This window comes from Schistocerca nitens, chromosome 2 (assembly GCF_023898315.1).
Source record: "Schistocerca nitens isolate TAMUIC-IGC-003100 chromosome 2, iqSchNite1.1, whole genome shotgun sequence".
NCBI lineage: Eukaryota > Metazoa > Arthropoda > Insecta > Orthoptera > Acrididae > Schistocerca > Schistocerca nitens.
The window spans coordinates 285,374,416-285,400,299 of NC_064615.1; the positions used below are offsets into that span (position 1 = coordinate 285,374,416).

Here is a 25,884-nt window from a genome sequence, read left to right on the forward strand (position 1 = left end):
TGTTTACTTTTTTCAGCCTTGGATACAATCCCTCTTTCTCAACACACACACACACACACACACACACACACACACACACACACACACACACACACACACATATATATATATATATATATATATATATATATATATATATATATATATATATATATATATATATAACATTCCACGTAGGAAAAATATATGTAAAAACAAAGATGATGTGACTTACCGAACGAAAGCGCTGGCAGGTCGATAGACACACAAACAAACACAAACACACACACAATATTCAAGCTTTCGCAACAAACTGTTGCCTCATCAGGAAAGAGGGGATGGAGAGGGAAAGACGAAAGGATGTGGGTTTTAAGGGATTGGAATGACTCCTTACCCTCTCCCTACATATTTAAATATGTCTGCTTGGGTCTGTATATATGTGGATGGATATGTGTGTGTGTGTGTGCGCGAGTGTATACCCGTCCTTTTTTCCCCCTAAGGTAAGTCTTTCCGCTCCCGGGACTGGAATGACTCCTTACCCTCTCCCTTAAAACCCACATCCTTTCGTCTTTCCCTCTTTCCTGATGAGGCAACAGTATGTTGCGAAAGCTTGAATTTTGTGTGTATGTTTGTGTGTCTATCGACCTGCCAGCGCTTTCGTTCGGTGTATATATATATACCGTATTTACTCGAATCTAAGCCGCACTTTTTTTCCGGTTTTTGTAATCCAAAAAACCGCCTGCGGCTTAGAATCGAGTGCAAAGTAAGCGGAAGTTCTGAAAAATGTTGGTAGGTGCCGCCACAACTAACTTCTGTCATCGAATATATGTAGCGCTTCGCAGGCACAAAGACAAATACTGGCACCAAAACCTCTGCGTCAGTAAATAAATAAATAAAAAAGGTGGAAGACGAGCTTTTTTTTCTCCGCCCAGAGTTTTGACCACTGCATTTTCATACATTATCCAACGAAGTAAATACAAATTCCGTATTGTTCCTCTTCGAACTTAGCAGCATTTCAATGTACTACGAAAATCCGACTGGCAAGACTGTTTGGGATATTTGTCAATATGGCCAACTCTGCTTTCTGAATTTTTTCCTAACTGTGAGAAGAAATGGTTGCTAATAGGAACTTTTATGAATTGTGAATCACATGCAGTATTCTCTTCACCATAAGAATAATACGAATATAAACATTTTGCCATGTATTCTTTCGTGTTTGCTGCTATCTCATTTAAATCCTGTCCGCCTAATAAACTACAAAACTTGACAACAGCAGACGCGGAAGAAGAAACATACCATGTCATGTTTATATTCGTATTGTTCTTATGCCTAATAGTGATAGTCAGAAATGAAGCACGGCAATTGACGATTTTTAAAGCTAAGATGTAATGTACTAAAGAGGCATCTGCAAAGATTTTCAAACGGAAAAATTTTTCGCTAAATTCTCGTTCAGAACATCTTCTATCATACGCAGTCTATTATTTGGTTCTTGTTGATCATTATCAAAGAAAGCAGCAGTGTAAGTAGCAACGAATAGCAGTCTCTTGCTATTGTTTTGCTAATGAGACGATTCCTCTCTTTGTTTTTTTTTTAATTGTAAGCGGCGGTAGCATGCACAAAAGCAAGCCATGCCGCGAGTGGCGACAGGCCGTAAACCCTCATTTTCAAAATGCGACAAACAATGCATGACACAGTACAGTAATGCATTTTCAGCTTTGAGTGACGGAAACACCTATAACAAAGAGAACTGCACTTGTCAGATCAAAGAAAAATAAGCAATCAATTCAAACCAGACGAAGCACGTGAAAAAGGAAGGGTACCCGTATAAATACGGACGGAGCGCCTGACGCATAACAACGGCTACCTGGTAAAGTTTAACTGCTAAGCTTACGACTCGAACCAAACTACTACAGCTGTATCGTCATTCATTCAACCTAAATTGTGTCTCATATTACAATGGACCAAATTTGTTTCGATTTGGAAGTGCGGCCTAAAACTTTTCTCTCCCCTTGAATTTCGAGTCTCAGATTTCAGGTGCAGCTTAGATTCGGGAAAATTTTTTTTCCTCGATTTCGAGTCTCATTTTTCAGGTGCGGCTTAGATTCGAGTGCGGCTTAAATTCGAGTAAATACGGTGTATTCTAGCTGTCTCATTCTCCAAGTCTCCATTTCACAACTCGTTCTTTAAAAATATGCATGCAAATATCTCTCTGTTTGCTGTATGAACAGAATATATTACGGCTGAAGATGTCTAACTAATATGGGTTTACCCAACAAAACAATAGATGGTTGTAAGAGAATAACAATTACTTTTTAATTCATAAGTGAAACACACATCTGGAGGTTTATCATCATCTTTATGATACTACATTCCCATTAAAATTACTTTGTGATTGACAGATTGCAGTGGTGGAGGGCAGTGTAACTACAAAACCAAAATCAGGCAACACAGTGAGTACATGACCACTCACTGAAAAGTCAGTCACAAAGCAGTATTAATTAAGAGTACAAAAATTGTCACACACTCAGTAAGAATAAATGAACACACTCGCACGTCCCTTTTTCCCTGTGGTTCTTCACATACCGACAGTAATAATGAAACATCATTAATGAAGGACCGATTTTAGATCAAAGCAACACAAGCTGCCACATAGGGTGCAAGCTGAAGAGGGCACCAGGAGCATCGCTTCTGTAAGACTTCTATACATGACACATCATAATTAGTAGCCGCCTCTTGGGGTGCCAAGCTAAGAGGGGTGCCCAAGTGCAAGATTTGTATAAAGTGTATACCACAATTAGCAGCAAAAACTGACACGGGCGAAAGTGTAGGAGAGAAAAAAGGGAAGGAGGGAGGGTGGAGGCACCAAAATATAAGTCACTCATTTGGAAAAAATTCTTGAACCTCCCTGCATTAGTGCACTACACTACACAAGAAGGCACATGCTCCTACCAAACACTGAGAAAATTTTTTCTGTCTAAATTTTATACTGGATAAATTTCCACTTTCCCATCTTTTATTTTAGATATTCAAATTACATCATCAGTTTCAGGATTCTAATCTCTCATCTTTAGATCTCCATGTAGTTGTTCCGATTTTTACAAATTCGCATGTGTCATCCAAATCAAGGTGGCATCACCATTTCAAAAATGGTGTAATGTTTAACGACTATCGTATGTGACTAAGACATCCACTATTAATAATTCTTTACTGGTCTCTTTTAGTTGGCTTGGTGGCTCAGTGGTAAAGTGCCAGACTACAGATACAAAAGTTTCAGATGCAATTCCTGGTCAGTCCTAGGATTTTTATCTGTCACTTATCACTTCTTTCACCTCTTAATGTTTGTTGGTGTGAAAAATGATGAGCTGTACGGTGGTTTGAAATCCATGTTAAATTGTGGGTCCATCTGTAACTGGCTGGGTGAGTCAGCTCAGAGGTAAGAGGAAGGCAATGGCATACCACCTCCAACAGGGCCATGTGTAGTAAAGCACTCTGATATTCAAATAAACTTTTTTCTAGCTCTGCTGGCTGGCTGGTTGAAACTCAATAACATACAGGTGAGCCGAAGCTCACTGCTATTCTTACTGACATGGAAAACGTCCTTGAGTGTGTGATTCATTTATGAACATACAAATGGTCATCAAGTGTCAACATTACGTAAAAATGATTTAACTATATACACTAAACTTATCAAGTGCTCATACAAGCATGTTTCGAGATAAATACATATAAAACATCTGAAAGAAAATAAGTCATCATCTACAACACTAAAATAAAAAAAAAAGTAAATTTCAGTTTTACTTTTCATTTCTTTTCCTTCATTGCTTGCTTCATAACAAACTGTTCTGTATTATGATTTGTTTAATCACTACCACAGCCTCATTATATCATACTGACAATTAATATGAAGCTCACACAATTAAAGATGGCTTGCATCATAGCACCAGATGTAAACTTAGGAAACACAATTCCATAAAAAGTTCTCTCCATAATTAAAAGAGCAAAATAAATCATTTAAAACACTGAATAAACCACTACACTGTCCATGGACAATAAATGAAAAAATGAACATTATAACAACTGGAATGGTTGAAGTCATTCGAACTACAGAGGTTTTGCACTTCATATGTAGAGTACAAGAGTAAATAGAGTGAAAAATGACACACTTAAAAAAAAAATCCTGGTTTGACTGTTCCACAATACTTAAATTGCAATCGTTAGCACACACATTAACAGAGGAATTAAAAATACACCTGCGTCACATTACATAAATTTTAATAAAATTTACAGACACCAGAATCAAACAGGCAATGGCCCAAATAATGACAAATATTACCCAGCCTCTGCCTGAAAATGGTGAAGAAAAGTCATTTTTCACGCCCATCCCTATTACTTCCATTGTCTTCTTCCTAGCTGCCAAGACTAGGGCTGCTGGAATAAAATACTGGATGCCAGCACCAGCATACGATCCAGTGATAGCTACCAATTTTTTCAGGTCTTCAGTTGTAAATGCTACAACAAAAGGAGGAACTATAGCGAGGAGAGGGAAAACAACTTTACGAATGCACCACCTATAGTGACGGCCATCTGTCAGGAACAGTGACTTCAGATTATTGCGCAACGTTATTGCAATTATCGGGAAACTTGTGCTCAATGTAAAAACAGGGAAAAGGGCGAGGAAGTACTCTATCACTTTCATTAAAAGTCCTACATCATCAGAGTTACAGTCACCTGAGCCTCGTGGTCCAAAGTCTAGTGTGTAGAGGTCATCCAGATGTTGAAACGCAAATGCACCTGTCATGGCAAGCAGTAAATAAAAGACAGTTATGAGCAAATAATCCAGTGCCAAGCAACGTGTCAGTTTTGATTTGTCTGCTATTGGCGCGACTAGAGCAGGCAGTGAGTGATGGCACATAAATGAATAGACACACGCACCAAACAAACTGGGAACACCCAATAGGTCGGCAGCTGGTGGGTGGCCCTTAGGCCCTTCAACAATAAGTTTGTATGCAGCATACACAGTCATGAAGCCAAAAGCTGGAAAGAAATGAATTTCTATATCAGAAATAGAAACAATTACAAGATAGCAGCTTTACATATTCAGTCTAAAGTAAGGAATCAGAAAGGATTGGAGAAAACAAGATACGCAAGGACTACATGGAGACTTTGCCAGGGACCTCAGGTCATTGGACAGCAAAAAAGGAGGGCAAAGCAACAAGGATTTTTCTTTCTCTCTGTATCTTTATGGTATACCAGATTTCTCCTTTTCCCAATTTACACATAATTTGTCCATTGACTCCGTGAATGCCACAGCATGCATCATGGTACCTGTTTTTAAAAGTTGAATACTCACTATTTTGGATTACTTCTGTTCTACACCTTTAAAGTCACAAATTACATTATTTGACTGTTCTTTGACATTACACCAGTTTGCTTTAACTCTGAATCTGAATAAACATGAGACTTTCTCAAAAATATGTACATCTACATTTACATCTACATCTGTACTATGCAAACCATTGTGCAGTGCAAGGCGGAGGGTACGTTCCATTGTCCAGTTATTAGGGTTTCTTCCCGTTCCAATCATGTACGGAGTGCAGGAAGAATGACTGTTTTAATGCCTCTGTGTGTGTGTGCTGTAATTATTCTAACCTTGCCCTCATGATCCCTAAGTGAGTGAAACGTAGAAGGTTGTAGTATATTCCTAGAGTCATCATTTAAAGCTGGTTCTTGAAACTTTGTTAGGAGACCTTCTCGGGATAGTTTACGTCTACCTTCAAGAGTCTACCAGTTCAGTTTCTTCAGTACTTGTGTGACTCTCTCCCATCATCAAACAAAATCACTCCACTACAGAGAACTGATTGAGAATAGGTTGAGAACTGTATAGTCCCCCTAAAGGGGACACGTGTGCATCACACACAACAATCTGCCACTCAGGTAGCTGACTGTTAGTGGGTGCCCACAAGGTTGTTTTTTTTTTTTTTTTTTTTTTTTTTTGGTAAGGTGACTCTCCACTCAATCCAGATAATGACAGCTGTAGGAAACCCGGAAGTATTGGTGTAAGATCAAAAGAAGTGCCTCCCACAGGTGAGAGAATTAAAATCCTAATGGTTAACTTTCGAAGCATTCAAAACAGAATGCTAGAGTTTCAAGTGCTCCTGAAAAGCAGTGAAACTCACAAAATATTAGGTACAGGAAGCTGGTTGAAACCTGAAACTGAGAGCAGTGAAAGTTTTGGGGAAAATTTAAGTGTATATCAAAAGAATAGGCCAATGGGAAATGGAAGTGGTGTATTTGTTGCAGTAGCCAAGAAACTCAAATCCACTGAGATAGGAATTGAAGCTGCACGTGAGATTGTTTGGGCACGACTCAGTACCAGAGTTGGGCATAAAACGATAAATGGATCCTTCTATCGCCCACCAGACTCATCTCCTGATGTAACCGAAAACTCTGGGGAAAACCTCAGTTTGTGCTTAAATTCTCCAATCATACTGTAATCATCGGTAAAGACTTTAATCATCCAACAATCAACTGGGAATATTACAGTTTTGTTAGTGGAGGACATAATAAGACATCTTGTGAAACATTCCTAATACCTTCCTGAAAACTACCTAGAACAGATAGTTTGGAACCCCACTCACTGAAATATTTGGATCTAATGGCAATAACTAGACTGGGCCTCTAAGGATGTTCACACTGAAACAGGTATCAGTGAACAGGATGCTGTTGTGCCAACAATGATAACCAAAGTACAAAGGACAAATAAAACAAACAGAAAGACGTATATGTTCAGTAAACTAGATAAAAAATCAGTAAGTAGTGTCATATCTCAACAAGGAACTTGAAACTTTCAGCACAGGACAGGAGCATGTAGAGGAAATCGGCTCAAGTTTAAAAGAATACCGGGTAGCTAAGTACCCAGCAGAACAATTAATAAAAGAAGGGACTGTCCAGTGTACAAACTATGAGGCTATAGTTATAGAGATGCTGAATGAAACACATTTGGCTGTCAAGATGGCAATATTTGAAGCCTCAGGGCCTGTCGTACCAGAATACTGTCAAACAATATTTCACAAAATCCAAAGAAATTCTGGTCATATGTAAAGGCTGCTAGTGGCACCAAAGTTCGTGTCTAGTCCCTAGCGAATGACACAGGAACTGAAATAGACGGTAGCAAAGCAAAAGCTGAATTGCTTAATTCAGTTTTTAAATGTTCCTTTAGAAAGGACATCCCAGGAGAATTGCACCAACTTAATCTTCATACCACTGAAAAGATGACTGAAATCAGTATTAGTGTCAAATGGTGTTGAGAAACAACTGAAACCATTAAAACTGAACCAAGCTCCAGGGCCCACTGATTCTATACTGAATTTGCAGCTAAATTAGCCCCTCTTCTAACTATGATCTATCATAGATCCCTTACAACATTTTCTCAGTTCCAACGTAATGAGGTACCTTGAACAGAATGACGTCCTCCATGCTGACCAGCATAGTTTCCAAAAACATCAATCATGTGATACCCAACTCACACTTTTCTCACATGACATAAAAGCTATGGATCAAGCATTTGACTCAGTACCACACCTATGCATATTGTCAAATGTTCGATAATATAGGGTATCAAGTGAAATTTGCAACTGTATTACAGACTTTTTGGTAGGGAGGGCACAGAATGTTATCTTGGATGAAAAGCTGTTGTCAGATATAGAAATACTTTTTGCGGACAATACTGATAGTAGCCCCAGAATTTTTGCCAATGATGCAGTTACCTATAATGAAGTACTGTCTGCTAGTATCTGTGTAAATATTCAGTCAGATCTTGATAGGATTTTAAAGTGGTGCAAAGATTGGCAACTTGCTTGCTTAATGTGTAACACTCTTTACATTGTGCTTATCTGCATCTCAATGTGTCATCTCTATGGTGAGTAACAATCTACCCTTTCCATTATTGTTTTGGTGCAGTTCAATGTTGGATTGAACAATGGAAACTCCAGACAGGAATATCAACAATGTAGGAAAAGATAGATTGCTACTTACCATAAAGAAGACACATCAAGTTGCAGACAGGCACGATTAAGAAACACTCACATGAAGCTTTCGGCCACAGCATTTGTCAGTAACACACACACACACACACACACACACACACACACACACACACACACACACACACACGAGATCGCCAACTCCAGCATCTCAGGATGGAATGCCTTGGCGATGGTGTGTGTGTGTGTGTGTGTGTGTGTGTGTGTGTGTGTGTAACAGTAGGAAGAAGAATATTTTAAGTGTTGATTAAATGTGAATGATTCACACCAAAATTGACTTGTAAAGGGCTTAGCAGACACTTATATGGACCAGGCACTTAGTTATTTAAGGGGAAACTATGAAAGCAGCAACCAATCAAAGAATAACATTGGTAATGCCTTCTGCTCCCTACTCACTGTTGTCATTATCACACTGTTAATGCAGGTGTTGATTATCACAGTCAGTTTCCGATGAGGTTTGCGACTGGTAACACAAATGTTATGATTTGTTTTCATTACCTGCTCTTTTTCTCCACTGTGACACGCATTTAATGTTAAGACACAAAATGTTGTAGTGCAATCCTGCAAAGCAACTGAAACGGCATGTTAGTGGGCAGTTTATGAATGTGTCAAGCACAAAATAGCACTGCTTTTTCTCATACAGCTATTCAACATATATGCGTAACAGTGTTCTAACATCACCCAATCCCATGTTCAGCTGTCAACACAAGGAGAAACTGAAGAGTCAGGCAATCGATTAAGTTATTGTTCTGATACATGTACAGGGATAGAAACATTATAGAAATTTCACAAAGCCAGTTTTTATAGAAAATTCCACAAATATTTTGTAGTTATCCATGCTCCATCATTACAGAGGTCAAGAATGCATGATTAATGTAATCACGGGACTTATGGATAAACAGAAGCATCTATTATTTTTATGTTTCAACTGCATATAAGTATGTTCTACCCACTTTAAGGATAGAAATTAGCTACACAACACTTATTCATAATGTTTGGATACAGAAAGCATTATGTACAAAATCTCAGCCTTTACTTTCTAGATAGTGTTGTCTTCCAGAAATCTGTCACACTTTCTGCATCAGAAATATTAATATGTCATCCTTTAAATGAATGTAATTATATAAATTTAACAATGGAAAATCCAGGATGGAACATAACAATGCCAGAGAAGGAAAGTTGCTACTCACCATATAGTGGAGATGCTGAGTCACGCTAGGCACAACAAAAAGATTCACACAATTGTAGCTTTCAGCTATTAAGGCCTTGTCAGCAATATAGACACACACACACACACACACACACACACACACACGTCTGCAGTCTCAGAGAACTGAAACTACACATACTCCGCTGTATGGTGAGTAGCAACTTTCCTTCTCTGGTATTATTATATAAATTTACATATATTTTTGAACTTACCAAGCCATCGCATAACTGATGTCAATATCTGCAGATATTTTGTTTTCTGCACATTGAAAAATACAAAAGGGCCCAATGTACAGATGAATACTCCCTGCAATTGAAGTTAAAATTAACTATTGTACCTCAGTTGCACTGAATTCTAGCACACATAGTATACAGCCTATAAATCTACCAACAAAAGTATCAACTCACAAGAAAGATCCTGTATGCATCTGCTCTTGTAATATCTGAATTCTCCCAGCACAGTGCACTTACTGGTAGTGTCATGTTGCACGAATAGTTGGCGGGTTGGTATGTGCTGGAAACAATGACATTCTGTTATCTAAATGATCTGAAGTCTGGGAGACTAGATAAAGAGTAAGAGGCATGATAATGCTACATGAAGACAGATGTCCAATAGCCACCACAATGCAGAAAAGCTGTTATTACAAAACATAATGCCATGAAATAGAAAGCACAAAATTGTTTATGTGAGTGATTAAATTTCTGTCCAGCTAGCCCCTTCTTTTATAACTTACCTATATACTGTCAGTGACTGTGTGGATGTAAACACCTGTATGTGAGCATATGTAGTTCTTTTCAAAATTGATAAATAATTTTAGATGGGGTCCATTATTCACATTATGTTTTTTAACCAATTCATTTAGCTCTGTTATATAACAAATTTTATTGTTTTTGGACTGCTATCTTTTACTTCCACTGTATATCCACGTCTACACCAGATATAACATCCGTGAGATTTCCGAGAACGTCATCGAGACAAAAAGTGGATGCACTAGTCATGTAAGAGCACATACTATGATTAGAGCAGATGCTATGCAGTAGCTGCTATTTTTCTACACCACCAGGAATTAATTTCCAAATGTACACTGGCAAACAAATCTTGTGCACGATGGCAGTATACAGTACGTTTTTATAACTGTTGTGTGTTAAGTATGAATTCTTCTTGAACAGTCTGTCACCAGGGCCTTGGTTCAAGTCTGACTGCTACACACAGTTTTAATCGGCTGGGAAACTTCAACTACCGTATTTTATCACCAGCGTAGGACAACACAAAAGCTTCTTGTCTCACTGCTTACTTTGATTAGTAAATCACATGCGCAAACTACAAAATAATTACATGATGTAAAATGCACCAAATTTGATCTCAGGATGACATGACAGTCAAAATATGTGGCAGATGCTGTTAAAGAGAGGCTGAGGAAGGAAATAATTGTTATATGTAAACACTCGACATATATAAGTTCAACTAAATCGGAAACAAAATGAGACTATACTTAGAGAAATATTTGATGTGGCAGGCTAAAGTCTAGATCAGGGCCAGTGGCAGTCAATGCGGTGTTTCTCTACAGCTTATAGATTGGCAATGCACCCATTTTGTGCAACCCATGGGATGATACACATAATCAATGAAAGGCAAGAAAATGGGCAATGAATTTCTAGTGCCAAAATAGAAATGATTCTCTTCCTTGCTGTTGTCACAAATATTTTACTCCTTTCTTCCCCGAGTACAGGATGTCATGAATTACAAGGTTGGGGTTAGTTTGAAATGTGAGAGTTTGGTTTTGAGCTGACAAAGCCAATGAATGTGAAAGTTACAAAACCTGGATAAGGTGACAGAGCGATCTGTAGCTTGGCACAAGGCTGAGGTTAAGTTGGAATGTAATGGTTTGGTTGTAAGCTCGTGAAGCCAATGAAAGTGAAAGTTAAAATGGCTGCTTGTGGTAACAGACTGATCAGTAGTTTAGTTCAAGGCCTTGGTTAGGTTGGAATACAACAGTTTTACTTGCAAAAATGAAATTAATAATCCTTGCTGTCACATACATTTGACTGTTTCTCCTAATACGTCACGAATTATGAAGTCGTGTTTAGGTTGGAACTTAATAGCACAGCTTAAAAGTTAATAATCTTGGTTGTCAAAATATTTGCCCATTTCTTCCAAATGTGTTATTGATTTCGGAGGTTGTGATATACTGACATGCGTCTGTGAAGGTATACCTTCAAAACAGGTCGTCTGTCCACTGCTCTCTCATTGTCTGTGTATACCCAGTAGCTGACCACTTCTTTCATGCCCATCGCACCTCACGGGTAGAGTGCTAACAACATTGCTGCACGAAACATGCAAGTACAACACTGACCCTGATCTATATTTTTACTGACATGGCATGTTAGTGCACAGCTTCTCTTTTACTTTAGACTATGACATTATGTGATGACAAAATCTAAGAAACTGATGGTGTCAATTTATGCATTTTCCAGCTGGTGTCAGTCAATTTCAGAATAACAGGGTTTGGCTCTAGTACTCGGCAATGTCAGACAATGAAGTGGAAGGTTCCGCATATGGTGACCAAATCTTCATTTATCTGTGGTGGAAGGGTCTGGAGTGTAGACCACTAAACCTCACGAAGCAAAATGAGATGCTGCTTGATAAAATGAGCAGCAAACCTGGTACATAAGCTGCTGAACTGACATAAAATGGAAAGGCTTTCACCAGAATGGGATCTAAACAACACATTTCTTTACTTTCAAAGTAGGATCCAAATGAGAGCCCACATACCCGCATTAAGTTGCTCATCCACTGCCTCCTGAGTTAAACTGAAAAACATCACCTTATGACAGTATTAAGGTTGAAACATATTTACGTAGTAATATGCCACCCCAAATAATTCCTTGGTAACCTCTTTTTTTTGTGTTACATTTACATGTATTCGCTGGAAGACACCTTATGGTGCATGGCAGAAGGTACTTCTGGTAGCACTATCATCCCCCCCCCCCTCCCCCCAGCAACTCTTGTTGTTCCATTTGTTGCTGATTGTCTGTGGAGGAAGAACGGTTGTCAATAAGGCTCTGTACGGACTCAAACTTCTCTGATTTTTCTCCCCTGAGGTCTTCTTATGAGACATACGTGGAAGCGATTTAACGTAATGTAATGTAATCTCCGTAATGTCTTGATGCTCAACCCCCCCCCCCCCTATTAGTCTAACAGGAAACGGGTCTAACACATGAACCAGAAGTGTTTTGTAAGCCACTTTTTTATGGATGAATTAGGTTCATTGGAAGAACCTCAAGGAATGTAAGACTGGCATCTGCCTTTACTACAATTAGTTTTAGGTGGTCATTCCACTTGATGTTGTTCCTGATGCAAACTCTTATTTATTTAACAGCTGCAGTGTTTCCAGCGGTTTGTTACCAATGGAGGAATCAAATAGGAACAGATCTTTTAAATGACTTCATATTTGCCACTAACTATCCTATTTATTTCAGTACTCCCTAATGCACCCACTTGATAAAGGACCTTAGGTCGAAATTGCATTAGTGGATTCTGAAATAAACAGTATGGTCAATTCTACAAGACTGATTCCATAACAAATACAACTGTGTAAAATACTGGATCTCTTCACCTAATTATGTGTGATACATTTCATTTATTTACATTGAAAATCAACTGCCAGTTCCTACTTGCTGATTCTCTACAATTTGCTAGTCATCTGGTGCAACCCCTCTATACACAACAGCATCATTTGCTAACAGTCTCACAGAGCTTTTGACATTACACATTAATTCATATACATATTTATTCACATTATATATTTATTGTATACAGAACAACACTGTAACTCTCCCTTGCGGAACTCTAAAAATTATTTTTACATTTGTCAGTTTCCTCCCATTAAGAATAAAAACACAAAGGAATGTCTGACTTTAGCTGCTAGTGGGCACTGATTTAAATCAATGGGGAAAGTTGAAAATTTGTGCCGGATCACGATTCAAACCCGGGTCTCCTTCTTTCTAGGCAGATGCGCTCACCACTGTGTAATCTGGACACTGTGTCATTGCAACTGCTTGAGCTGCTCTAGCATGCCTCCTGTCAGACCCAAATTCTCAACTTATCCACACACTACTGATATAGTACCCCTTGCCCATTATCCCCATTATTCACAGCATTTCACAGATTCCTGTAAGAGTTCCAGTGTAGTGTGCATCTGCACTTAAGTGATCAATTGGTCGTTCTCACCTCAATTGTATACATGGTGACCGTTTGGACAACCAATTGATCACTTCGGTGCAGATGCACACCGTGCTCTAACTTTTATGGGAATCAGCGAAATGCTGTGAGTGATGAGGATAATGGACAAGGGGAGCTACATCAGTAGTGTGATGGATAAGCTGAGAATTTGGGTCCAACGGGAGGCATGCTAGGGTAGTCCATGCAGTTGAGATGATCACTATGTGCAGATGGCACAGTGGTCAGTGCACCTGCCTCGTAAGCAGGAGATCTGGCTTCGAATCATGATCTGGCACAAATTTTCAGCTTTCTGCATTGATTTAAATCAATGTCCACTACCAGCTAATGTCAGTCATATCTTTGTGTCTTCAGACATCGCACATATCATTTAGAATAATGTGTTCAATTCTATATGCTAGGAAATCTTGAATCCAGCACAGACCTGGTTCAATATGCAGTAATAGGTTGCTCCAGCAACCTGTTATAAACTGCTGCTAGAAGGGGAGCAGTTCTTTTACTCTGAGTACAATCTCTAAACTATCTCTTTGAGTTGAGATGCCTTTCCACTGTTGAGCAATTTTAACTTACATTTCTGTTCTGATACCACTTCTCAGTATTTGCCATTTCAGTGTTGTGAGGAAATGTATTACGATCTTCTGCAGTGAAAGAAGTTGGGGAGACTTTCTGTATCCTGTTACTAATGCATGTGAGTGCACCAAGTGTGCTCTCATCACACATGTGCGCTTGAATTGGGTGCCAACTGTATCAGCGCAGGTCGGCCGCTGGAGACCTCCCGTTGGAGGCGTGCACGCGGTGCAGTCTCCACCACACCGTCTGCCTGTCACTCTCTCTCTCTCTCTCTCTCTCTCTCTCTCTCTCACACACACACACACACACACACACACACACACACACACACACAGGTGCTGCTGACCCTCTCTATGTTATTCTAGTTTGTATCACGTGCATCAGCTGGTCTGTGTCTTGTAGAGTCCCGAGAGGCTTATTTACATTATTGTTCAGAGGTTAAGAATAAAGCCATATTTGTTTGACTTGTATTATTTGATTACTACAAGGTCAAATTCAGTATTTCAGGCTTCTCTATGTTCCTCTACTGATAGTACACCCACCTCATTAAAATGTTGTGTAGTTTTTTGTCCTTTCTCTTGAACCTTGTTCTCTTCTTTAGTTTTTCAAATGATACACTTGACTTACCAAGCAACATCTGCCAATGATTTTGCCACAGCTGTTCCATAGATGGATAGATCTCCATATAGGTAAACAGCAAAGCACAAGAAAAACAGTGTCCGTCCACCTGTAGACATAATAAAATAGCCACATTAATATTAGAACATATAACACATTTCAGATTGTATCAATTGCAGTACGTCACTACACTGGTTACCATAGGTTAGTGAAAATCACAAATGGTAATTACTCAAGAAAATACAATAATGACATTAAAGCTTGCGATTCAGTAACTATGGCAATGTTGCATGAAACTATCACGAACAGACAAGTGACGCGGCACACTACTTGCACCATGTGTACACACAGGATAAGACAAATGCTTATTTCATAGGAAAGCAGTAGGTACTGTGTAATAGGCAATGAGGTTAAATGTTCATGCTCTTACCTACATGTTCCTGTCCAGAACGTTCAGCCAAGGTCAGTCAGAACCTATAATTTACACCACTGTTTGATATTTACTGCTATTCATTATGTACTCAAAAGAGTAGGATCACAGCAAAATTCCAACAACAGCACCCTTTGCTACAGCCAGCAGTAAAGCCGGCCTTGCATGGGATGTGTTTCTCATCATGAGACACACTAAACGTGGCTACGTTGTTGTTACATGCTCACAAATGAGGTGGTACATCACACAGAATGTGCAATTCATCATGATTTTAGACTACAATACTCTCCAGCAGCAGCTGTCAGCTATATCTGGCACACAAATCACACGTTGTTTACAAAAATGGTCGTGCATAAAATACCTAGGTGACTAGTCTTAGTGATTGTCAAGTATGTGCGGAGAAATTGCAAAGAATATTGTGGTCACACTGATGGACTGAACAACAATTTGTATGCACATTTAAAAATTTACGCTGGCATTCATCTGAAGTCATTAACTCTAGCCTAACGCATTTTACCTTTTCAAATATGTGGATACATATCTCAGCTCTGTGATGTTTACTGTGGCAATTGTTACACTTAACATTTTACAAACACTGCTCCTCTTTCATTCAAATAGTAAAATGAATGGACATTTGCTCCCTCGTCCATATGCTACCACTGTTCCATCTTTAGTGTACACTGTGCTGAACTGCGAGGAATCAGTCAGATGTAAACAGAAATCTTGCAATTCTCTGCTAAAAATGCACAAAACTGAGAAACTCAATCTTGAATGGAAAGCATTCATAGTTATACATAACACTGAATATTGCACAACATACTACTACTAAATTAATACAAAAATCCTGGAATCTTTTAGAAAACATGAAGGTGAATAAAAATACAGTGTGTCCATAATTAAAGTTCCAGTTTCAAAATGCTGTAGGTTAGAGAGAACTGCTGCTTAGGATTATGTCAAATTTGAACAGTGTATTATTGACACAGTGGGAAACATCATGGGAAAAAAAGCCTTAACAAAAAATTTGATCAATAGATAGCGCTGTAGGCATCAGAATATGCACATCAACAGACATGCACCACATGGCCGTTCCTCTGTGTCCAAGACGCCCACCATTACTCTATCCATAAAGGATCATATTGCTGGTGAAGCTCTTTTAAAAGATGGTGACTGTGCACCAGTAGCCCTGCAGATGACCTGGACACTCAAGTGTACAAAAAAAGGCATTGCTCTGATGTCTGCTAAGAGTGAAGAGAAAATGGTCACAAAATGCAAAAAGACAACTTCTTTTGAAGTTCAATGCAGGAGATTGAGGAAAGCAGTTGATCTGACATCTGTCAAAGATATGGACAACAGCAGAGGGGTCAAATAGTGGTGTGCAAACATGCAGTGGATGGGGAACTGCCTGAAAGTTAGACATGCCTGCAAGCACATTGGATAAAATCCTATGAAACATCCTGCATTGCTATCCATACAAAATTACCCATGTTCAGGAGTTGCTCCCTGCCGACCTATCAGCAAGACAAATGTTCGCTCTGGAATTTCTTCCTCACATGGAAGTGGTCAATGAATGGGCATGGAACATTCTCTGGACAGATGAAACCCACTTCCGTCTCCAAGGGGATGTCAACAAGCAGAATATGAGCAACAGAAAATCTGCACGCACATCAACCAGGACCATTTCATTCTGCAAAACTGACTGCGTGGTACAGATTGACGGCATTGTTACCGTAAGCACATTTTTTTGAGGAGATGAGTCCAGCGTTTCCTGTTACCTGTACCATCACTTGTAAACACTATGAGAATCATTTGCACACCAACATAATTCCAACCCTTCAACAGTGTGGAAGTGCGAGTAGTATAATTTTTATACAAGATGGCACTCCTGCGCACATTACACAGCCAATGAAGACGCACAGGCATTTCGAAAATGCTAGAATTATCAGATTATCTTCATCTGTGTGACTTTTGGCTGTGGTGTTATCTAAAAGATGTGTTCAGTGCTCCAGTTATGAATGTAGCTGAATTAAAGGCATTCATTGCACAACACACACTGAACGTGACTACAGCATACTGAATGTGTCTTGTGCCAGCCCCACAACAACTAGAAACTGATGCCATTTTGCTTTTTATGTGATTTTTGGCTCCAGGAAAATAAAAAAACTGGTCATTTTCGTTGGTTTTTTTTTTTTTTTTTTTTTTTTTTTTTTTTTTTTTTTTTTTAAATGTTATATTTAGTCACAGGGCAATTAAAACCCGGTGTCATTTTGCTTTTTATGCAGTTTTTGGCCACAGGACAATTAAAAGCAAATTTTTCCCATCTGATGTGGCACAATCTTCCTGTAGTGGATGGACTTACCTATAAACCGGTGTCACAACTGTGACTGCAGAACTTGTGCACTCGTGCACACTGAACACTGAGAATGGTGTAGTGTGCAACTTACACCATGGCCATCATAGTGAGATACATCTGTCGTTTGTATGCAATCTCATTTACATTAAGACACTTATCTCCACTGGTAACATTTTTGTTAAATTTCTTTTGTTCCACGAGGTTTCTCCCAGAGTCAACAATATTCCATTCAAATGTGACATCTTTCTGAGCAGTGGTTCTCTTTCTGCAGTGTTATGAGATTGGAACTTTAATTATGGGGCCCGTAGATTTGCACTAATCAAGATTGAACTGGAAACCTTTCACACCTCAACTCATGCCTCTAGCCACCACATCACATTTACCATCCGTTATCTGTTCCTGTGTCTTTTACCTTATGATGTCCTGAAGCCTTTAACCATTGATTTGTCTTTACCTGACATTTATTTTTAGTACAAAAAGCCTTTAACCAGCAATTTCCAGTCATTTCATTATAACAAATCATACCAAACATGATGATGCCGAGAGATCCTCAATGTGCTGGTGCTTCAAAACAAACTTCCTTTGTCAGAAAAGTACCAAGGACAGGTTTTTTTTTTAAAAAAAAAAAAAAGAAAATTGCACTTGCCAAGTAATGGTAGTAGTCCCCTTGGCTATCCAGACATAGTTGCCAATGTTTGTGGGGGTCTTGGAAGCAAGCAGGGAAATTTTCAACTGTGATGCTTGTAAGTTCATATGTCGCAGCCTGTTGGAGGTCTGCAACATAGACGAAGCTTTCCTTATAAGTCGTCTTTTCCCTCGCAGAAACAAGGGAAAAAAAAAATCACAAGGTGAGAGGTCAGGCAAATATGGGATGGCAATAATAGAATGTCTGGGCAGATACTCGGTAACTGATAGAGAAGTTTGAGGTCTTGCACTGCCATGAAGTTAGAATCAGTCCTGAGTATGCCACAAATCTGGGCGGCGAAGTCGAACTGCTTTTTGCAAATGTTTCAAGACTTGGATGCAAACTGTTTGGTTCACTGTTTGATCTGGAGAAACATTTTCATGGTGAACTACTCCTTTACTACAAAAGAAGGCAATCAACATTGTCTTTGTTCTTGAAGGTTATTGTTTTATTATTTTTGAGGCTGGTGCTCCAGGACTCTGGCATTCAGCACTTTGATGCTTCAAGTGAGGGTCCTACTGGTGGTAGCACCAACTTTCATCCACCACAATAATCTTTGACACAAATTTGGGATCACATGTAACTCTATCCCATAGTTGAGCAGACATTCATCATCTTTCCTCTTTCTGTTCATCTATTAGTGTGTGAGGGATGAGTTTTACATCAAGTTTATGTTTCCATAAATATTCGCGTAAAATCTTATGACACACATCACAGTTCAAATTAAATTCTACTGATATCGCACGCACAGTTATGTGAGTCTTCTTGCAACAACTGCCTCTCATGCTCCACGTTTGCATCAGTATGTGCTACAGATGGGCGACCAACTTTGGGATCGTCTCGGACTGAAACTCTGCCCTCACAAAACCTTTTTCACCACTCGAAAACGCAACTTCCTGAAAGTGTCTTGCATGGATATACTTGCTTTGTCATTGCTAATGTTTCACTAGGTTTTCCTGAGCTCAATGCAGAACTTAGTGTTCAGGCTTTGCTCACAATCAGCATCCATTGTGTCACAGTAACTAAAGTACCAATAACCCAAGCTGTGTATTGCTAAGCACAGCCCTGTCACTTAGTGAGTTTGTGCAGAAATAAGGCCAAGGTCATTTCAAGGACACGTACATACCAAGTAACATAAAAACAACATTTGTTCCTTTTTAGTATCGCAAACTCAGAAATAAAAGAAAATCCTGTCCTGAAACATTTCTGACAGAGGGAGTAGCATGTAAATTATAACACAAAATCACCAAATACAGGCTCCAACTGCAAATAGCATAATCCAACTTGGCATCTAAGTTTTGACATAGAAAATGAACTTGCACTTCACTGGCCATATTCCTCTCCATGAAGCAAAAATCTGGTATGCTTTTTCTCCCTTTCATGATTGAGAATGCTCTGCAATATGAAATTCCATGTTGTGACATCATCCAACTCCATGTGCACATCTGCTTCCACATTCTGTGTAAGGCTTAAGGGTGAAATCATCAAGTAATGTGTACAGCAGGCTTTGGGTAGTATCCATGTAAAGTGACCAAACACTCTGATACCACTCACAACTCATCACAAAAGGGATCAATGGGCACACCAAAACATACCAGAGACTGCACATAAAGGTTGGACTATTTTCATTGTGGATAGGTATTTGTGATTTTTATTGGTCCCGTAAATTACCTTTTGTACAGGTACATACTTGTAATACAGGCCACATAATTTTGCTTACATCTTGACAAAATACTTATAATATGCTACACAGTAAAAACATATAATGGCTTGCACAGTATGTATGTAATGCTAAATGATTTACACCTGAGTTAAAAATAAATTTTTGTGCACCATATATTGTACATGAGTAGTTTTAATTCTAGTTTAGTTCCTTACACTAATTTGTAATTCTAATTTCTCATAATATGGCACATAACATTGATCATTCACAGTACAATCTTTTTCTCAATCTCTGCTCATGTACTCAGACACACTGCAGAATTCTTCTTCTATTAAAAAGATTTTTAGGGATGCAGGGAACATTATCTCAGTTTTGAGGTTTTGTCAGTCCCTTGGAAATGCTTTTTCATTTCTGTGATGGTTTAGTTCCCCCATACTGTGACTCCATATTGCATGTATGGTTCAAAAACTCAATGTAGACAGTGCACAGGAGGTCTTGATATGCACATTGAGCCAGTTGCTTCATTATAAATATCACTGAGCTTAGCTTGTTGGATACAGTATTTATCTGCTGCTTCCAATTTAGCTCACTGTCTATTGTTATGCCTAAAAACTTATCTAAATTAATTCTTCCCGTTCTTTTTCACCTACAAAAACATTTGTGTGATCTCCCTTTCACTTAGTGTTGAAAATCCTGTACATAGTGTTTTTTTTTTTTTTTTCCAAACTAATAATTAACTCATTGTCCATGAGCCATTGTGCTGAATTACTGACTGATACAAAAGTGTTTTTCATAAGTGCTTCAAAATTGTTGGAAAGATTTGGCACAATCACATCATCTGCATACATTATCTTACTTTCATTTACAAAGAAATTGAAGAGCAAAGGTCCCATAACAGATCCTTGAGGAACACCATGATTAATGCTTCTAACTTCTGATCTGTATAAGTTTTTAAAGGTTACATATTACCTCCTATTACTCAGCTATGATGTTATCCAGTCTGCTGCTTGTCCACAAATACCAGTGTTGTCTAATTTCTTTCCTTGGACTGTATGATTAATTGCGTCAAATGCTTTGGATAAGTCAAGGTAATTCCCAGACTCTACCATCTGATTGTTGAAGGCCTGTACAATAAATTCTGTTAATGATCTAATTGCTGTTTCTGTTGATTTCCCTTTCTGGTAGCCATACTGTGCTGCAGTTAGAATATTATGCTTTTCTAGATAAGCAGTTAGTCTGTTGAGCATGAGCACTTCCAATATTTTGGAGATGTGTGATACTAAGGATACGGGTCTGTAATTATTCTGCTTTAATTAATTAAAGTTGACCAGTAAATACTCTTTTTGGAACGAGCAGTTGACAACACTCGATAGTGCTGCAATCATTTCTGCTGCCAACTGCTTGTTTAGGTAGTTTGACACTTCATCATGTCCAGCAGACTTCTTCCTTTGAGCTTTTTTATAACCTTTGTCATTTCCTCTTTAGATACTAGTTTCAGGAACATTGAGTGGCTTGGCTTATCTTTCAGTGTGGTCTGATGAGTTCCTTGATTACTGTTTCCACACTTTAGGTGTTCTGCTGTATCTACATAGTTATTATTCAGAACATTGGCAATTTCTGTTTTGTTACTCACTTTCATACTTTCTATTTCCATTTGTTTTCTGTGTGTATTTTTAGCTGTCTCTTTCAAAGTTTTAATCTTTTTTTATTGATTCTGAAATAATCTCATAAACTGATTTGGCTTTTTCTAGGTTTCAATGCTTTCCCTCCGTTTCATCATTCTTTAGGTGGGCTTCTGTTCTACTATTTCCTTCATGATCCACTGCTTTTTTGGAAGATTTTCTTTTCCTCTTGGTTTTTGGAAATGCTGTATTGAAGTAATGTGTTAAAGTTTCTTGAAAAGCATTGTATATTTCATATGTTCCCTGAGCTTAAAAATGGCTAATCAACATTCTTTTCTCAACATTATTTTAAATATATTGATGTTTCACTGGCTGAAAAGCCTAATATCTCTTTCTGCTTTTTAACTTCTGTTTGTGTGTTTCGATTTCCATTTACTGCACACAGCTGTACAAAATGATCAGAAAGTCCTGTTTGTAGTACCTTCATTACATATTCATTGCTATCCATCTTAGTGATAATATTATCAATAATTGATTCAGTTTCCAAAGTTGCTCTTGTATGTTCCATTACAGTTGCCAAAAAAATTGAACTATATTAGCATCTCCTCAAATTTTTGCTTCAGGATGCAACTAACAGCAGAAACCGACGAACATTCATGAATGGCAAACTGTCTCCTGAGCGTGTGTCTTTGTGCATGGATGCACACACATGTGGACATCCACGACTGAAGATGCTGAAGGAGAGCAAAACGTCCAAAGATAGTGAGATTTCCTGTTTTTTAAAGTGTACAAATGTACCAGACCCATTAATCACTTGCAAGTGAATTGTTGTTTGTGCCAGTTTTTTAATCTATTTTTATGTATTTCTTAAGGAATACTAAATGTACCTTTCTAATACGCTATCATCAGTATTGGAAGGTCTAAAAATTTAATTGCCTGAGTACCTGCCAGTCAGAATTATACCTTACTTTTTAGTAGCAAAAAATAAACAGCAAATTTAATATGATCACTTTTAATGCCTAATCATAACCAAATGCTGCCAGAAAAGATGATGTCCTCAAACATGGAGCAAGTGATTGGATTTTTATGTTATCTATGTTTTAGATTATAAAATAAAGAAATTAATTTTTGTCAAAAACTTCTCTTTCCCCCCAAAGAATCATTACCAGAAAGACATTTCTTTCCTTATTTTGCTTAGCTACCATTTTTATTGAGCTCAGACACATTATCTTTTAATCACCCTTTCATTCTGCTTGGCTGTTTCCTTTCAAGTAAGTAAGTACTATTATTCCTTCCTGTTTATGCATTTAAAAGTATCAATCAATATTAAAGCTCAAGTGTTAGCTCATATTTGTTCTGACAAGCACTGAATGGTGTGCACATTAAGCTCAATTATAATTACCTCTTGTAAAGAAAAGGGATGCCATCTGACCCTGTGAAATGAAAGCAAATATTAACAAATGGCCCTCAAATGTTACACAAAAAAAATGAAAACAGCAGGTATTATCAATAGTTTCCAAGACGTACAGTAAAACTGAAAGGACACGAAAGTAATATTTTTCTTTTCCCAAACAAAAATGGTATACAGACTATAAATTTCACTTCCTGTGACAGCCATGGACAAGCCAAGCTACAGCACTCACCTAATGTGTAATGGTGAAAGAGATGCCTTGGGCAAAAAGGATGGAAGGTGGTATGATGCACAATAGGAGAAAAGCATAGACTTGCAGAAACAGGTCACAACAGCAAAATAATACAACTGTTGTAGTCAGTAAAGATTCAGTTCAATGGCTTACAGGAGGTAAAATTTTTAAAACAAGTAGTATTAAGCATACCAATTAACTACTAATAGCTAACATAATGTAATGTAGTATACAAGGGACATGTGTGCCCTTGTGTGTATGCTAAAGCATCTTTGTATTTAGAATAAAAAATTGTTGACAATCATGCCAAAAATGAAACTGCTTCCAAAGAAGCTTCTAGCCATAAAAGGAAAGTTTCTATTCAACTTATGTCACTATTGTTAAAAGAAAATTTTAACTTTTTCTAAACTCCACTGTGAGAGTTCCATAAAGAAAACTGTATATATCGTGGCAGCAGAAACTAAGGCAGATGAACTCCAAGAACAAGTTGTATGACTTCCCATTACTTGAATATGGGAAACATCCTCCAAAATGCTTTGTGATGAACTAGAAAAAAAAAAACATCGACTAGAGGCAGGTTTATTATTCTCTTTCACTGTAAACTGAAATCAGCAGCCATGTATCCAATGCACCAGCAACGATGTAGTAATGTTTGAAATAGTGTGTGTACATTTTATTGTTAGGGAGATTCCAATATGTAGGTGAAGTAATTAATGAAAACAATGGAAAATGATTGAAGATGAGCAGACTATCTGTCTCATTCCACTTCTTCAAAATATCAGTGGCATCCTGTACTACGGTACAACCAATGAGGGTGCCCAAGAACACGGTGGAAAACGGGAGAGAGAATATCTGTGGAAAGGATAGGTGTGACCTGGCAGCAAGTGGAGGAAGAAAAGAGATGGGAGGATTGAGCCAAATGGAGAGGACTCATCAGCACCCAGACCCAGCAATAGCTTGAGCGGGATCTGGATGCAACAACAACAATCAATGAAAACCCATGGTGGCATTGAACTACAACCTCCACAATAGATCTGAAGGCAACACCTCATCCTTGAACGTGTCCAACCATTGGCACCTTCCTTGAACTACATACTTCACCACCACCACCACCACCATCTGTGATTGCCACCTATGACCGGAGGAAGCTTCAAAAGGGTAAAGCTAGCTGGAAGAGGACTTTGTTCATGATTGCATCTTGTGGCATAAACACCTCTTGTTTATTTTTTACTGTCCAGTAATCAATGAAATGTGTCTCTGATCTATACTTAAATTTGAGAAGCTTCCTTGCCATGCTGTTGTATGTAACGTCCTACAAAGCCAACTCGTGGTTTATTTCTATCTTGTTATGAAAATGACAGAATAGTTGCACCTAGCCATTCAATTTTGTACTATTACCATGTTCTCTTTCTTGTTAAATAAACCCTGTCCTTACAACACAACAGTTGGTGTTGAGGAGTTTTGTATCTTTCAAGTGCTAATAATTCAGGGTAGAGTCTTAGTATAATTCATGCAGCAGCAGTTAAAACTGCTGCAGAAAGTTCAGCTACAGCAAACTGATATTCTAAATACGATTGTAACACAGTTACTTAGTGCGCAAGTTCGACCGCAACAGTTGACAAAGCCCTACTACACACGCTTCTTTTGAAGAGACATGTGAAGATTGGAACTCATATGCACAGCAATTAGTTACGCACTTTCAGGCTTGGCAGGTACTTGACTTAAAGGCAACAAATAATTTCTACTTGCCTTTGATAGGTTTTGTTTCTACAGATATGGTACGGAAAGTTCTGGCAGAACGTACATACTTTAAGATGAAAGGAGGCCACTAATTTGTATGTGTACTTTGATCCATCAGGGGCGTTATCAGAAAGCCAGCAAGTTTTCATTCTTTTTTGTGTGCCTGTCGACAACTCAATGCTCCTTTGGTGAGTTGTTTTCCTTTGGAACTTCTAGATTGTTAGAGAACTCTGCTCAGCTTAGAAAAATAGCAACATCAGCTTTCAGAAAAATCTGTGCTATCTGTACTGTACTGTGCCATACTTAGTTCTTATTATAACAAGAGCAGCCACAAGGCAGTAGCCAGTCTATAACTCCACAGTTTCCTCCAGAAGTGAAGACATGAATATCAGGTCTGGGTCCCCAATACACACAGGTTAAGACAGAGATGCCACTATAAGTGATCTAACCGTGAATGTTAATAGCACTATGTAAGATCTCTTTGTACATAGCACTGTCATCCATTTTGTGCCTGAGAGATAAGCCTGACAGAATTCCTTACATTTTGAGCACCCTACAGTAGGTGAGGTAATGGTTATAGCCTAGACAACTGAAGTGTTACATTCTGCAGACTAACAATTAAGAAATTTATCCAAGGTATTGGCAGTACATTTCACACCATGGCATGTCTCAGGTCACTATATGATTCCATTCTCTAAAGAAATATTCTTAGTTTAATTAATGACTTTACCAATAGTAATGCATGTTATCTACCCACATTTAGCAACAGACACTGTTTTAATGAAGCACATCTCGCAATAAAAGTAACACATATAAACATAATTTCACTACTCAAGCAGCTCTTCACATTAAATCATATAAACATTCGCTAGGTAAAACATTTGCTTCCTTACTACATGTTACACTCACCATTTCAATTTTTTCCTGGATCATGTAGTACCGCTGCAGCTGGCTTGGAAACTTTTCCCAGGAGACTGGAAAAATAATTTCCTTGTGAAAAGTACGTTCACAGGACAGTACATTCACTAACCTATTGTTTTAATGTGTGTGTTTTGAAACAGGTAGCACAATTTTTAACAGCTAATTAAGATCA

The 25,884-nt window shown here is 38.3% G+C and overlaps 1 protein-coding gene across 1 annotated transcript in view; it reads right to left on the minus strand.

Moving 5' to 3' along the window:
• Window positions 1–4,102: 4,102 nt before the first annotated feature.
• The window catches only part of LOC126236035 (transmembrane protein 104 homolog), a 94,257-nt gene continuing 72,475 nt past the window's right edge, over window positions 4,103–25,884 (minus strand). Inside the window, exons 5-10 of the mRNA XM_049945067.1 lie at window positions 25,701–25,765; window positions 22,811–22,841; window positions 14,668–14,767; window positions 9,639–9,744; window positions 9,444–9,537; window positions 4,103–5,013 (exon numbers count right to left, since the gene is read on the minus strand). Of these exons, the coding sequence (XP_049801024.1) occupies window positions 4,235–5,013; window positions 9,444–9,537; window positions 9,639–9,744; window positions 14,668–14,767; window positions 22,811–22,841; window positions 25,701–25,765 (1,175 nt within the window). The 3' untranslated portion in view covers window positions 4,103–4,234. The remainder of the gene's footprint in view (window positions 5,014–9,443; window positions 9,538–9,638; window positions 9,745–14,667; window positions 14,768–22,810; window positions 22,842–25,700; window positions 25,766–25,884) is intronic.